Source organism: Oncorhynchus tshawytscha, linkage group LG03 (genome assembly GCF_018296145.1).
Source record: "Oncorhynchus tshawytscha isolate Ot180627B linkage group LG03, Otsh_v2.0, whole genome shotgun sequence".
NCBI classification, from domain to species: Eukaryota; Metazoa; Chordata; class Actinopteri; order Salmoniformes; family Salmonidae; genus Oncorhynchus; species Oncorhynchus tshawytscha.
In genome coordinates, this window is record NC_056431.1 from 68,516,688 (window position 1) to 68,534,017 (window position 17,330).

At 43.4% G+C, this 17,330-nt stretch overlaps 1 protein-coding gene across 2 annotated transcripts in view; it reads right to left on the reverse strand.

Moving 5' to 3' along the window:
• The window catches only part of uxs1 (UDP-glucuronate decarboxylase 1), a 113,130-nt gene that overhangs the window by 50,969 nt on the left and 44,831 nt on the right, over positions 1-17,330 (reverse strand). For both annotated transcript variants that reach the window (XR_006083133.1, XM_042319889.1), the window contains exons 7-9: positions 13,460-13,564; positions 12,480-12,539; positions 9,038-9,159 (exon numbers count right to left, since the gene is read on the reverse strand). Coding sequence is in view for 1 of the 2 variants with exons in the window: in XM_042319889.1 (XP_042175823.1) it covers positions 9,038-9,159; positions 12,480-12,539; positions 13,460-13,564 (287 nt within the window). In the remaining variant the exon portion in view is untranslated. The remainder of the gene's footprint in view (positions 1-9,037; positions 9,160-12,479; positions 12,540-13,459; positions 13,565-17,330) is intronic.

The window sequence follows — 17,330 nt, forward strand, 5'->3', positions numbered from 1 at the left end:
ATTTAACGTATCTTATAAAAAACAATCAATCATAACATAATCACCAGTTAACTACACATGGTTGATGATATTACTAGTTTATCTAGCTTCTCCTGCGTTGCATATACACTGCAAAAAATAAATAAAGGGAACACTTAAACAACAATGTAACTCCAAGTCAATCACACTTCTGTGAAATCAAACTGTCCACTTAGGAAGCAACACTGATTGACAATAAATTTCACATGCTGTTGTGCGAATGGAATAGACAACAGGTGGAAATGATAGGCAATTAGCAAGACACCCCCAATAAAGGAGTGGTTCTGCAGGTGGTGACCACAGACCACTTCTCAGTTCCTATGCTTCCTGATGTTTTGGTCACTTTTGAATGCTGGCGGTGCTTTCACGCTAGTGGTAGCATGAGACGGAGTCTACAACCCACAGAAGTGGCTCAGGTAGTGCAGCTCATCCAGGATGGCACATCAATGCGAGCTGTGGTAAGAAGGTTTGCTGTGTCTGTCAGCGTAGTGTCCAGAGCATGGAGGTGCTACCAGGAGACAGGCCTGTACATCAGGAGACGTGGAGGAGGCCGTAGGAGGGCAACAACCCAGCAGCAGGACCGCTACCTCCGCCTTTATGCAAGGAGGAGCAGGAGGAGCACTGCCAGAGCCCTGCAAAATGACCTCCAGCAGGCCACAAATGTGCATGTGTCTGCGGTCAGAAACAGACTCCATGAGGGTGGTATGAGGGCCCGACGTCCACAGGTGGGGGTTGTGCTTACAGCCCAACACCGTGCAGGACGTTGCCACTGGCGCCCTGTGCTCTTCACAGATGAAAGCAGGTTCACACTGAGCACATGTGACCGACGTGACAGAGTCTGGAGACGCCGTGGAGAACGTTCTGCTGCCTGCAACATCTTCCAGCATGACCGGTTTGGCGGTGTGTCAGTCATGGTGTGGGGTGGCATTTCTTTGGGGGGCCGCACAGCCCTCCATGTGCTTGCCAGAGGTAGCCTGACTGCCATTAGGTACCGAGATGAGATCCTCAGACCCCTTGTGAGACCATATGCTGGTGCGGTTGGCCCTGGGTTCCTCCTAATGCAAGACAATGCTAGACCTCATGTGGCTGGAGTGTGTCAGCAGTTCCTGCAAGAGGAAGGCATTGATGCTATGGACTGGCCCACCCGTTCCCCAGACCTGAATCCAATTGAGCACATCTGGGACATCATGTCTCGCTCCATCCACCAATGCCACATTGCACCACAGACTGTCCAGGAGTTGGCGGATGCTTTAGTCCAGGTCTGGGAGGAGATCCCTCAGGAGACCATCCGCCACCTCATCAGGAGCATGCCCAGGCATTGTAGGGAGGTCATACAGGCACATGGAGGCCACACACACTACTGAGCCTCATTTTGACTTGTTTTAAGGACATTACATCAAAGTTGGATCAGCCTGTAGTGTGGTTTTCCAATTTAATTTTGAGTGTGACTCCAAATCCAGACCTCCATGGGTTGATAAATTTGATTTCCATTGATCATTTTTGTGTGATTTTGTTGTCAGCACATTCAACTATGTAAAGAAAAAAGTATTTAATAAGAATATTTCATTCATTCAGATCTAGGATGTTATTTTAGTGTTCCCTTAATTTTTTTGAGCAGTGTATTTGATACAGTGCCTTTTTAGCATTGAATCACAGCCTACTTTGCCAACAGGGGATTTAACAAGCGCATTTGTGAAAAAAGCACTGTCGTTGCACCAATGTGTACCTAACCATAAACATCAACACCTTTCTTAATCAATACACAATTATATATTTTTAAACCTGCATACTTAGTTAATATTGCCTGCTAACATTAATTTATTTTAACTAGTGAAATTGTAGTGAAACACGCAGAGTCAGGGTATATGCAACAGTTTGGGCCGTCTGGCTTGTTGCAAACTAATTTGCCAGAATTTTACGCAATAGTGACATAACATTGAAGGTTGTGCAATGTAACAGCAATATTTAGACTTACTGATGACACCCGTTAGATAAAATACGGAACGGTTCTGTATTTCACTGAAAGAATAAACGTTTTGTTTTCGAGATGATAGTTTCCGGATTTGACCATATTAATGACCTAAGGCTCGTATTTCTGTGTGTTATTATAGCATAATTAAGTCTATGATTTGATAGAGCAGTCTGACTGTGCGGTGGTAGTAGGCAGCAGTAGGCTCATAAGCATTCATTCAAACAGCACTTTACTGCATTTGCCAAACGCTCTTCGCAATGCTTCAAGCATTGCGCTGTTTATGACTTCAAGCCTATCAACTCCCGAGATTAGGCTGGCAATACTAAAGTACCTATTAGAACATCCAATAGTCAAAGTTATATGAAATAAAAATGGTATAGAGAGAAATGGTCCTATAATAACTACAACCTAAAACTTCTTACCTGGGAATATTGACGACTCATGTTAAAAGGAACCACCAGCTTTCATATGTTCTCATGTTCTGAACAAGGAACTTAAACGTAATCTTTTTTAAATGGCACATATTGCACTTTCTTCTCCAACACTTTGTTTTTGCATTATTTAAACTAAATTGAACATGTTTCATTATTTATTTGAGACTAAATTGATTATGTATTTTTTAAAATATGTATTTGTAATAATGACAATTACAACAGTACTGAATGAACAGTACTGTACTGAACAGTACTGAATTAAGTTAAAATAAAAGTGTTCATTGTTCATTCAGTACTGTTGTAATTGTCATTATTACAAATACATATTTAAAAAATAAAATTTATTTTTTTAAATAAAAAAATAAAAATTTAAAGTAAATAAATTAAAATAAATAAAATAATAAATTAAAAAGTGTAAAAATAAAAATAAAATAAAAATAATAATAAAAAAATGTTTAAAAAAAAAAATAAATCGGCCAATTCAACGGTATCTGCTTTTTTTGGTCCTCCAATAATCAGTATCGGCGTTGAAAAATCATAGTCGGTCGACCTCTAATACTATCCATGTCCTTTTTCAGCAACGACTCTGAGAAACATAGGATATTACCATTTTTTCAGGTCCTGTTGATAGGATAGTCTTGAACAGAGCTCGTCCAGTTTGTTCTCCAGTGATTGTACGTTCCCCAACGGAACGGAGGGAAGGAGCAGTTTATGTACTCATCGACATAGTTTTGTCAGGGTGCCTGCATGTCGGCCTCTTTTAGGCCAACTTTTTATATTCTGAGTCTAGGGGATTAGGTCCTGGTCCGGGGTGAGCAGTATGTCCCCCTCCCCCCAGCCGCGATATTGAGAAATATCCAACACATGGGCTAGTTCGGCATCAAGATCGGAGCTGTAAATACTATCAAGATGGTCAAATGGCTGTTAGTTTGGAACTGTTGGTCAGCACACATTTGGATTAAAATGTCTTGAAGACAGGAGAAAGAGTGTACTGGAATTTATTATGTTAGAAACGATTGAGGGAAATTACCGTAGCTTGGACTATTTAGTAACTAGCTAGCTAGTGTTGCAAAAGCCCATTGCATACATTGAAAAGATAGCAGCGTGACAATTTTCAAAGTTTGGGGTTGGTTTTGAACCGACGTAGCTAGCTACATTTTGTGGAGAAATAGTTAATGTTAGCTAGCTTCTCTGTCAAGGTCAAATGTTGTTGTCTGGTTCTAGCTAGCTAGCCTGCTAATGGCTGAAGTAATTTGTGTAAAAACCTTCCATAACCAAATATAGGTAGTTACTTTCTTTCCCTGTTCGTTTTTCAGTTGACTGGTGTTAGCTAACCACAGAGGCTAGTTGCTGGACTTTGGATAAGCAAGCTAATGTTAGCTATCCAACGTAAGACTGTAAAGTCAGCTAATGTTACCTAGCCATCTAGCAAACTGGCTATCATAGCAGCCAAGAACATTCGCTAGCTTATTTGAGCATATTTGTTTGTGCTGTGATTACACACACACACACACACACACACACACACACACACACACACATCTAGGTCAGCAGTTTACATAGATGACTTCAGACATATATGAAAAGCCTTCCTTGGCAAAATATAGCTTTCTATCCTTGCGTGTTGGTTAGCTACTTGGCCAACTTTAGCTTTCTGACTAATATATCAATACGTAGCTACCTAGTTAATCATAACCACATTCACTGGATTATTAGACCAGAAACAGCTCACAAATAACAACCAACCCATGTTTTAATGTCGGACAATTATCTGTATGCATTTACTGATTAACCTCAGCTTGAATACCAAAATATACAGTAGCCTAGCTGTGTTCTAAAAACACTTCTTATGGTTTGTGCAGGCAGCCAGATGTGTTATTGAGTTGCTGAGCAACTGTGTTGCTGAGCCTGGTTTTACATATAACTCTATACATATAACTCTATAACTCATATAACTCTATATTCAGCTAAAAAATATGTCAGCACCTCGTTGGCTCTCTATTGGCAGGTGAGAGCAAAACATTATACAATTTATAAAAACTGTTATAAAACCTGTCCCTACAAATGTATTCGGTTATAAAGTCTAATGGTCACGTTATGGACGCTGTAGTCTCGTTCACATCCAAAGCCTAAATATTAGAGCTAGGTCGGGGCAAGAAACAGTATTTTTTCCTGATGCTAACGACCCTGTTCAAAATCTGGTGTGGTTCTCCGTAATAGCCGGATGGCTCAGGATGAGAAGCAGAGTGTGACGTGCATCTCCAATCAAGGTGATTTGTGAATTTTCATCGACATTGGTGTCATGCAGTGCATTCGGAAGGTATTCAGACCCCTTGACTTTTTCCGCAATTTGTTATATTACAGCCTTATTCTAAAATTTATTCAATTTTTTTCCTCGGCAATCTACACAAAATAGCCCATAATGACAAGAAAAAACAGGTTCAGACATTTTTGCACATGTATTAAAAAAAAACGACTGAAATATCACATTTACATAAGTATTCAGACCCTTTACTCAGTACTTTGCTGAAGCACTTTTGGCAGCGATTACAGCCTCAGGTCTTCTTGGGTATGATGCTACAAGCTTGGCACACCTGTATTTGGGGAGTTTCTCCCATTCTTCTCTCCAGATCCTCTCAAGTTCTGTCAGGTTGGATGGGGAGCGTTGCTGCACAACTATTTTCAGGTCTCTCCAGAGATGTTTGATCTGGTTCAATTCCAGGCTCTGGCTGGGCCACTCAAGGACATTCAGAGACTTGTCCCGAAGCCACTCCTGCATTGTCTTGGCTGTGTGCTTAGAGTCGTTGTCCTGTTGGAAGGACACCCCAGTCTGAGGTCCTGAGCACTCTGGAACAGGTTTTCATCAAGGATCTCTGTACTTTGCTTCACTCATCTTTCTCTCGATCCTGACTAGTCATCCAGTCCTTGCTGCTGAAAAACATCCCCATAGCATGATGCTGCCACAACCATGCTTCACCGTAGGGATTGTGCCGGGGTTCCTCCAGTCGTGGTGCATGGCATTCAGGCCAAATAGTTCAATCTTAGCTTCATCAGACCAGAGAATCTTGTTTCTCATGGTCTGAGAGTCTTTTGGTGCCTTTTGGCACACTCCAAGCGGGCTGTCATGTGCCTTTTACTGAGGAGGGGCTTCCATCTTGCCACTCTACCATAAAAGCCTAATTGTTGGAGTGCTGCAGAGATGGGAGAACCTTCCAGAAGTATAACCATCTCCACAGAGGAACTCTAGAGCTCTGTCAGAGTGACCATCGGGTTCTTGGTCACCTCCCTGACCAAGGCCCTAGGTGGTTCCAAACTTCTTCCATTTAAGGTTTTGGGAACCTTCAATGCTGCATACCTTTTTGGTACCCTTCCCCATATATATATATATATATATATAGACACAATCCTGTCTCGGAGCTCTACAGACAATTCCTTCGACAACATTGGCTTGGATTTTGCTCTGACATGCACTGTCAACTGTGGGACCTTATATAGACAGGTGTGTGCCTTTCCAAATCATGTCCAATCAAATGAATTTACCACAAGTGAACTCCAATCAAGTTGTAGAAACATCTCAAGGATGATCAATGGAAACAGAATGCACTTAAGCTCAATTATGAGTCTCATAGCAAAGGGTCTGAATGGTTATGTAAATGAGGTATTTTATTTTTTTATAAACTTGCAAAAATGTTTTTTTTTTTTTTTTTTAAAGTTCTCTCTGTCATTATGGGGTATTGTGTGTAGGAATATGTTTATTTTATTTGCCCTTTTTCTCCCCAATTTCATGGTTTCCAATTGGTAGTCACAGTCTTGTCTCATCGCTGCAACTCCTGTACGGACTCGGGAGGGGCGAAGGTCGAGAGCCGTGCGTCCTCCGAATCACAACCCAACCAAGCCGCAATGCTTCTTGACACAATGCCCGCTTAACCCAGAAGCCAGCCACATTAATGTGTTGGAGGAAACACAGTAGACCTGGTGACTGTGTCAGCATGCACTGCGCCCAGCCCGCCACAGGAGTTGCTAGCGCGCGATGGGACAATGACATCCCTGCCGGACAAACCCTCTCCTAACTCGGACGATGCTGGGCCAATTGTGCACCGCCCCATGGGGTCTCCCGGTCGCGGCTGGCTGGACTCGAACCCAGGACTCGAACCCAGAATCTGCGATGCAGTGCCTTCGGCCTCCCGAGTGGCGCAGTGGTCTAAAATGTGTTATTTAATCAATTTTAGAATAAGGCTGTAAATGTAACAAAATATGGAAAAAGTCAAGGGGTCTGAATACTTTCCGAATGCACTGTATTGGCTTAGATATGATGGTAGGGAGATTTTAATGTAACATTGAGCTCTGCGTGACAATAATCCATCGATCTGTTTATCTAGAATAAAACATGATCTATCTAGAATAAAACATGACATTTTTGGACATTTTTGATTCTCCCCGACTGTTTAGTTTTTATTTGGTGATTTTTAGTTCTTAAAGGTGATCTTCGATACATATATTTTTTTAAATACTCCATTATCTTTTCTACATACTTTATATCTGGTTTTAGTCATGTAAGTTTACACTGAAAACATTTGAGCCGCTGCTAAATGCATATAGGGGAAACACTGCATGTGTGTCAAGTCACCAAGACAGAACTGAGCAATACATACATCTCACACAATCCCACACTGTGGCGAAGACGCACTGTCACGTGTCTCCACGTGTATGCTCTCCCGCCAGTTGAGAGCGCTTTGTTTCCACATTGAACATTTTTGCAAGTTAAAAAGGATATTTGATAAATCCATATCATACTACAGCAGTTGTCACCATTCCATTCCCTTACTGTTTTATTGCAACATTTGAGACATTTCTGATTGATCTTTGATACAGGCTTGAGATGTTCCCGGGTCCAAACAGCTGAGACAGAGAGATGAGACCGAGCGATCTGTCAATCACAGAGGGAGGAGGACTAGGAAATGGAAGAGAGCAGTAGCATTCAGAGAGGAGTGTAGAGGAGGACGATGGCATTACAGCCTTCTCATCCTACAGTATAGTTCCTACAGTGTTTCTACAACAATACAGCTTCTACATCTGCATTGCCCTCTGTTCGGGGTTTTAGGCTGGGTTTCTGTATAGCACTTTGTGACATCTGCTGATGTAAAAAGGGCTTTATAAATCAATTTGATTGGCTTTATAAATATTTTTCCCCTTATTTGATTTGTCCAGCTCTTCAGATACAGTGCTCTATGCCACACTTCAGCTCTGCAGGGAACTCCAAATTAAATCCTACACAGTGAAGCAAACCACCCATCTAAATGGCAATCAGAAATGTAATGGTCATGCAAAGACAGAACTTTGTCTGGGGGGGAAAGGAAATAACAGAAAATGATTGCCTTCTGCCAGTTTGTCAGCTCAAATAACAGTACAATATTACACTCCAATCACAGCCGAGTGCTCTGAAGGGTCATTAAAATGCATATACGAATATCCATACATTTCACAGCCTGGGTAATAAACATAGAAATACCAATTTCATAGCCTGGGTGGATGTTATCTTTCTCTAGACGTACCTGGGTTTACTGCCCACTCTATGTCATGAGAAACCACAGTAGAAGTCTGGACAGCAGTTGTTCAGTGTAGGTTTGTGTGTCCACTTGTGTGCATGTGAACATGTGTGTGTAGGACTGTGTGTGTGTGTGTGTGTGTGTGTGTGTGTGCGTGCGTGTGTGTGTCACATCCAGGCACAATGACAGAGGTGTTACAGGTTTGATATATTCTCCTCTGCGCAGTAATACCAGCGTAGGTAACATCAATTAGAACACTACAGTCATACCAGCCGTAGGATAACACATCAATTAGAACACTACAGTCATACCAGCCGAAGGATAACACATCAATTAGAACACTACAGTCATACCAGCCGAAGGATAACATCAATTAGAACACTAGTCATACCAGCCGTAGGATAACACATCATACCAGCCGTAGGATAACATCAGAACACTACAGTCATACCAGCCGTAGGATAACACATCAATTAGAACACTACAGTCATACCAGTCGTAGGATAACATCAATTAGAACACTACAGTCATACCAGCCGTAGGATAACATCAATTAGAACACTACAGTCATACCAGCCGTAGGATAACACATCAATTAGAACACTACAGTCATACCAGCCGTAGGATAACATCAATTAGAACACTACAGTCATACCAGCCGTAGGATAACATCAATTAGAACACTACAGTCATACCAGCCGTAGGATAACATCAATTAGAACACTACAGTCATACCAGCCGTAGGATAACATCAATTAGAACACTACAGTCATACCAGCCGTAGGATAACATCAAGAGAAAAAAAAGAGAAAAAAAAGAGAAAAAAAAGAGAGCGAGGAAAAGAGAGTAAGAAAGCCAGAACTGTTATGAAAAGTATATTAGTTCAATTCATCCCAGCAAAGTGATGGAATATTACACAAGGCTATTTCATAGATCTAGTCTTCTATTACACACACACAACCTATAATACTTAGCTACCAGTGCCAGTCTACCTTCTCATAGTTCTGCACTACATATATTTGTAATAGCACACCGATCATACTCAGAAGTGGGAGTGTCTCCCGTACCTGCTTCATGTAGGCGTAGCACATTGTCTCAGCGACGCGTTTGCCCTCGTCGTAGCAGGCCCTGGGTCCAATGGGGTTCACGTGACCCCAGTACTCCTCATTCTGGGGGTGCACTTCTGGGTCTGGGGGAGGGACAGACATAAATACAGGTGTAAGTCACCAGGAATACAGTCACCTGTTATTTATGATGTCAAATCCACTGAAACACAATCCTCCCATTAGTAGTCGTTGTTCAGGATGAAAAATAAATAAATAATTCTTGCAACAAGCTCAAATGTATCCTACATAAACAGTAAACAGGATCTATTTGATTGAAGGACACGCTTAGGGAAAAGTAATCTTATGAGAAGTTGCACACACTCACACGTACGCAAGCATATATACAGTTGAAGTCGGAAGTTTACATACACCTTAACCAAATACATTTAAACTCAGTTTTTCACAATTACTGACATTTAACCCTAATAAAATGTCCCTGTCTTAGGTCAGTTAGGATCACCACTTTATTTTAAGAATGTAAAATGTCAGAATAATAGTAGAGAGAAGTATTTCTTTCAGCTTTTATTTCTTTCATCACATTCCCAGTGGGGCAGAAGTTTACATACACTCAATTATTATTTGGTAGCATTGCATTTAAATAGTTTAACTTCTGTCAAACCTTTCGGGTAGCCTTCCACAAGCTTCCCACAATAAGTTGGGTGAATTTTGGCCCATTCCTCCTGACAGAGCTAGTGTAACTGAGTCAGGTTTGTAGGCCTCCTTGCTCGCACACCCTTTTCAGTTCTGCCCACATATTTTCTAAAGAATTGAGATCAGGGATTTGTGATGGCCACTTCAACACTTTGACTTTGTTGTCCTTAGGCCATTTTGCCACAACTTTGGAAGTATGCTTGGGGTCATTGTCCATTTGGAAGACCCATCTGTGACCAAGCTTTCACTTCCTGACTGATGTCTTGAGATGTTGCTTCAATATATTCACATAATTTTCCTACCTCATGATCCCATCTATTTTGTGAAGTGCACCAGTCCGTCCTGCAGCAAAGCACCCCCACAACATGATGCTGCCACGCCCGTGCTTCGCGGTTGGGATGATGTTCCTCGGCTTGCAAGCCTCCCCCTTTTTCCTCTGAACATAATGGTCGTTATGGCCAAACAGTTCTATTTTTGTTTCATCAGACCAGAGGACATTTCTCCAAAAAGTACAATCTTAGTCCCCATGTGCAGTTGCAAACCGTAGTCTGGCTTTTTTATGGCGGTTTTGGAGCAGTGGCTTCTTCCTTGCTGAGCAGCTTTTCAGGTTGTGTCGATATAGGACTCGTTTTACAGTGGATATAGATACTTTTGTACCGGTTTCCTCCAGCATCTTCACAAGGTCCTTTGCTGTTGTTCTGGGATTGATTTGCACTTTTCGCACCAAAGTACGTTCATCTTCAGGAGAAAGAATGCCTCTCCTTCCTGAGCGGTATGATGGCTGCGTGGTCCCATGGTGTTTACACTTGCGTACAATTGTTTGTACAGATGAACGTGGTACCTTCAGGCATTTGGAAATTACTCCCAAGGATGAACCAGACTTGTGGAGGTCTACAATTTGAGGTGTTGGCTGATTTCTTTTGATTTTCCCATGATGTCAAGCAAAGACACACTGAGTTTGAAGGTAGGCCTTGAAATACATCCACAGGTACACCTCCAATTGACTCAAATGATGTCAATGAGCCTATCAGAAGCTTCTAAAGCCATGACATGTTTTTAAAATTTTCCAAGCTGTTTAATGGCACAGTCAACTTAGTGTATGTAAACTTCTGATGATACACTGGAATTGTGATACAGTGAATTATAAGTGAAATAATCTGTCCGTTGTTGGAAAAATGACTTGTGTCATGCACAAAGTAGATGTCTTAACCGACCTGCCAAAACTATAGTTTGTTAACAAGAAATTTGTGGAGTGGTTGAAATGAGTCCAACCTAAGCGTATGTCAACTTCCGACTTCTACTGTACATACACAAAGTTAAGTGGGCGTAGTTGAGTGTGTTGTGCTCTCTGGCTTTGACAGCAGCCCTACAGCTGGCCTGTTCATAGGTTCAACAGTGTGGGGAGCATGTGCTGTACACAGCTGACCTTTCTCATTACAACAAAACCCAACACACCATATATACCATATACTGGGGGGATTTGGAAATAGCCACAGGAAGGTTTTTCAATACCATCAAAACTATTTTATAGATATGAATATTTGTAGCCACCTTTTAAAGTAAATACCTGCAGTAAACTGTGTAATACGTTAGGAGACAAAGAAGATTGTGTTTTTCATTTCACCTGTCACATCATTGTTCATACTGAAGCGTACTGGTAGTCTCCAGTCACAGTGTTTGTTTACAAGCACACAACAACGAGAGGCCGGAGCCTTGCTAGTCACTCACTGTTGTGCAGCACTCGGCATGTGATCTAGTTACAGTACAGAGTTCACAACTTAATGTTTGCCTGCTAGATATCATAATTCATTATTATAACTCTGGTACCCCAGGGAAGGCTCAAGGCTCACACGAACGCATGCATGCGTGCAATGCTGTTATTGGCTCCTCAGAGCACTGTTGTCTTTATCTAGAGGACTGTTGTCTTTATCTAGAGGCGTGGTGAGCAGAGTTGAGGACAGTCACAAAGGAATTACCACGCAAACAAACAATAACAGCTGCAACAGCTTCTTCTTTCCTGTTACTGCTGTGGCTAAAACTACTGAACTGTAGGAAAACAAAACAAGGCTCATTTGCATAAGAAAGCAACATGTTGGCAAGCTTTAACTAAGGTTTGAGGGGATTCACAGTCATAACTCCATGAAACACCCAGTCTTCCAGGCCTAGCATTGCTGTTAGGGCTTTCTGTCAACAGTTGGCACCAGTAGAGGAGGCTACTGTAGTGGTGGTGCGATAAAGGTCTGTCTCGCTGGGGTAGCCTATCACCTCTAGCTTCACATAAATCATTAATAAAGGGGTCCGCAATGGGCTCATGTCAGCCACTCGCGTAGTCGACTTCGGGTGGTAGACAGAGGGAGAAGGAAATAGAGTGAGAAAGAGAGTGCATCGGAAGATTGACTAAAGCGATCATTGTCTTTGTGTGTGCGTGTACTGTATGCTCATTGGTGCGTACATGCGTATGAATTCAGGGTGTTTATGGAGATAGCTGGTAGCTTGGAGACCCTGAGGACCTTGATCCGGCCAGGAGTGGACAGCAGCCCAGCCCAGACGCATTATCCTCCCTCCCCCAGAGACATCCCGCTGACCTGTGGCTGAACCTCAATTAGCCACAACAACAGCAGACACTGTCTCACCAGTTGTCTGTACACAGAACACCAGTTGTCTGTACACAGAACACCAGCTGTCAGTCAGGGAGAGAAAGAGGATGTCGTAATAAAATGTCCATGCTGGTTAAACGGTGTGTGTGTGTTACCTCCGTACACCTCAGACGTAGACGCCAGCAGCAGACGAGCTCCAACACGCTTTGCCAACCCTGGAAACATACAAGACAAGAGCAATAAGACCCAGAGCCAATGCCTCTTCACTCTCAACGTGGCAATCGCATGTGAAATTACTACACACTCTCACGAAGAGATGGCTCTTGCAGTCTCTTTATTACCAGTGTGGACCATAAAGATGTGTGTGCGTGCGTCCGGTCTGTCAGCAATGGTACTGCAGGGTCTGCAGGGTTTTGTTCCATACAAGCACTAAGAGATCCGAAACACATCATCTTGTTCTTGAAGCATATTAGGTGAAGAGCGATGGGTCAATATATGGCGGTAACACACACACTACAGCTGATCATGCTCTTCTCAGGCAGTGTGCGCGTCTATATGTGTGTCATGGCAGAGAGAGTAAGAGATCTACAAGCCTGCTCAGTCTTCACTGTGGAAGGTATGTGGACTGTAAGCTAACTGGTGGCCTTGAGCTGATCTCATGCCTTTACTCTGCTATGTGATGGAGGGATGTGAGCTTAATAAAACCACTATCACACACTAGACAGAGGAGGAGGAGGATCAGCTGCACTCTGGGGAGGAGGGGGCCAGGGGGGGGAGAAAGAGAGAGAGAGAGAGAAGTAATTAGAGGGACCAGTCTTCCATGTTATTTGTTAACTTTCCTCCCTCATGTTCCGTACCCCCTGACGACTGACTGTCAGAGAAACCTGCCTTGTCACCAGTCCATTCATTATAATCATCAGCCAATCATATCTGCCTGTCAAACAGTGACAAGGGAGTTTCCGTGAAGATGGTTGTCACCATCGTTTTGGAGATATAATCAGGACTACCATTCAAATCTGTAGAAATTACAAAACCACAAAACAAAAACTATGCAAAGAAAAGTCCTTACTGATAGATCCAAACTAGACTAAAATAGAGACTGCACTGCACCCAGTCAGTGTAATTCTTGACTCACCCAGCATGTTGAGGGTTCCTATAGTGTTAGTCTTCAGGGTCTTGATGGGATTGTACATGTAGTTGGGAGGAGAGGCAGGAGAGGCCAGGTGATAGATCTGGTCCACTGTAGGGGGGAGAAAGCGCACGCGCGAGAGAGAGAGAGTGCACGAGAGAGAGAGAAAGAGCGAGAGAGAGCGAGGGGGAGGGTGGAAAGAGAAAATAGGAGGGGAGAGAGATTAATGTAATTATTTGCACACCTGCAGAAAGAATACGTTAAGGACATAGTATTGTAAAGGCCCAATAAATAACAGTGGTTGGTGTCTGGTAGAAAAGAACATCATAGTGAAGGATGTTATGATCAGCTGCTACTGTATTAAGATGGTATGATCAGCCGCTACTGCACCAGAAGAATGTTATGATCAGCTGCTACTGCACCAGAATTATGTTATGATCAGCTGCTACTGCATTAGAAGGATGTTATGATCAGCTGCTACTGCACCAGAAGGATGTTATGATCAGCTGCTACTGCACTAGAAGGATGTTAAGATCAGCTGCTACTGCATTAGAAGGATGTTATGATCAGCTGCTACTGCACCAGAAGGATGTTATGATCAGCTGCTACTGCATTAAGATGTTATGATCAGCTGCTACTGCACCAGAAGGATGTTATCAGCTGCTACTACACCAGAAGGATGTTATGATCAGCTGCTACTACATTAGAATGATGTTATGATCAGCTGCTACTGCACCAGAATGATGTTATGATCAGCTGCTACTGCACCAGAAGGATGTTATGACCAGCTGCTACTGCACCAGAAGGATGTTATGATCAGCTGCTACTGCACCAGAAGGATGTTATGACCAGCTGCTACTACATTGGGATGTTATGATCAGCTGCTACTGCACCAGAAGGATGTTATGATCAGCTGCTACTGCATTAGAAGGATGTTATGATCAGCTGCTACTGCACCAGAAGGATGTTATGATCAGCTGCTACTGCACCAGAAGGATGTTATGATCAGCTGCTACTGCACCAGAAGGATGTTATGATCAGCTGCTACTGCACTAGAAGGATGTTATGATCAGCTGCTACTGCACCAGAAGGATGTTATGATCAGCTGCTACTGCATTAAGATGATATGACTCACCAGAAGGATGTTATGATCAGCTACTGCACCAGAAGGATGTTATGATCAGCTGCTACTGCATTAGAAGGATGTTATGATCAGCTGCTACTGCACCAGAAGGATGTTATGATCAGCTGCTACTGCACCAGAAGGATGCTATGGTCAGCTGCTACTGCACCAGAAGGATGTTATGATCAGCTGCTACTGCATTAGAAGGATGTTATGATCAGCTGCTACTGCACCAGAAGGATGTTATGATCAGCTGCTACTGCACCAGAAGGATGTTATGATCAGCTGCTACTGCACTAGAAGGATGTTATGATCAGCTGCTACTGCATTTATGAAGCTGCTACTGCACTATGTTATGATCAGCTGCTACTGCACTAGAAGGATGTTATGATCAGCTGCTACTGCACCAGAAGGATGTTATGATCAGCTGCTACTGCATTAAGATGTTATGATCAGCTGCTACTGCACCAGAAGGATGTTATCAGCTGCTACTGCATTAGAAGGATGTTATGATCAGCTGCTACTGCACCAGAAGGTTGTTATCAGCTGCTACTGCATTAGAAGGATGTTATGATCAGCTGCTACTGCACCAGAAGGATGTTATGATCAGCTGCTACTGCACCAGAAGGATGTTATGATCAGCTGCTACTGCACCAGAATGATGTTATGATCAGCCGCTACTGCACTGGAAGGATGCTCAGCCGATGTGAGCTTAGCATCTGCTTCAATTGACCACTTTTTCATTGATTGAGTCACTGGTGCTTCCTGCTTTAATAACACTGAAACATGCATGAGAGCACCAGCTGTTCCGGAAGACTGTGTGATCATGCTCTCCACAGCCGATGTGAGTAAGACCATTAAACAGGTCAACATTCACAAGGCCGCAGGGGTTACCAGGAGTCGTACTCAGAGCATGAGCTGACCAACTGGCAAGTGTCTTCACTGATATTTTCAACCTCTCCCAATCCGAGCCTCTAATAACATGTTTTAAGCAGACCACCATAGTCCCTGTGCCCAAGAACACTAAGGTAACCTGCCTAAATCACTACCTACGCGTAGCACTCATGTCTGTAGCCATAAAGTGCTTTGAAAGGCTGGTCATGGCTCACAACACCATTATCCCAGAAAGCCTAGACCCACTCCAATTTGCATACCGCCCTAAAATATCCAGAGATGATGCAATCTCTATTGCCTCCACTGTGCCCTTTCCCACCTGGACAAAAGGAACACCTATGTGAGAATGTTATTCATTGACTACAGCTCAGCATTCAACACCATAGTGCCCTCAAAGCTCATCAAGAAGCTAAGACTAAACTAAACACCTCCCTCTGCAACTGGATCCTGGACTTCCTGACGGCCACCCCCAGGTGGTAAGGGTAGGTAACAACACAGCTGCCATGCTGATCCTCAACACAGGGGCCCCTCAGGTGTGCGTGCTCAGTCCCCTCCTGTACTCCCTGTTCATTAATGACTGCACGGCCAGGCACGAATCCAACACCATCATTAAGTTTGCCGATGACACAACAGTTGCCTGATCACTGACGACGAGACAGTCTATAGGGAGGAGGTTAGAGACCTGGCCGTGTGGTACCAGGACAACAACCTCTCCCTCAATGTGATCAAGACAAAGGAGAGGATTGTGGAATACAGAAAAGAGGATTGAGCACGTCCCCATTCCAATCGACGGGGCTGTGGTGGAGCAGGTCGAGAGCTTCAAGTTCCTTGGTGTCCACATTACCAACAAACTAACATGGTCCAAGCACACCAAGACAGTCGTGAAGAGGGCACGACAAAACCTATTCCCCCTCAGGAGACTGAAAAGATTTGGCATGGGTCCTCAGATCCTCAAAAGGTTCTACAGCTGCACCTTCGAGAGCATCCTGACTGGTTGCATTACTGCCTGGTATGGCAACTGCTCGGCCTCTGACCGCAAGGGACTACAGAGGGTAGTGCGTACGGCCCAGTACATCACTGAGGCCAAGCTTCCTGCCATCCTGCCTTCTGTAATCGAAAAAGCCTTGGTTTCATGCATGTTAACATCAGAAGCCTCCTCCCTAAATTTGTTTTACCCACTGATTTAGCACACTCCGCCAACCCTGATGTCCTTGCCGTGTCTGAATCCTGGCTTAGGAAGGCCACCAAAAATTCGGAGATTTCCATACCCAACTACAACATTTTCTGTCAAGATAGAACTGCCAAAGGGGGAGGAGTTGCAATCTACAGCAGAGATAGCTCGAAATGTTCTGTCATACTTTCCAGGTCTATGCCCAAACAGTTCGAGCTTCTAATTTTTTTAATTAATCACTCCAGAAATAAGTCTCTCACTGCTAACGCCTGTTATAGACCCCCCTCAGCTTCCAGCTGTGCCCTGGACACCATATTTGAATTGATTGCCCCTAATCTATCTTCAGAGTTCATTCTGTTCTGTTAGGTGACCAAAACTGGGATATGCTTAACACCCCAGCAGTCCTACAATCTAAGCTAGATGCCCCCAATCTCACACAAATTATCAAGGAAACCACCAGGTACAACTCTAAATGCGAAAACATGGGCACCCTCATAGATATTATCCTGACCAACTTGCCCTCCAACTACACCGCCGCTGTTTTCAATCAGGACCTCAGCGATCACTGCCTCATTGCCTGCATCCTCTATGGGTCTGCGGTCAAACGACCACCCCTCATCACTGTCAAACGCTCCTTAAAACACTTCTGCGGGCAGGCCTTTCTAATCAACCTGGCCCGGGTATCCTGG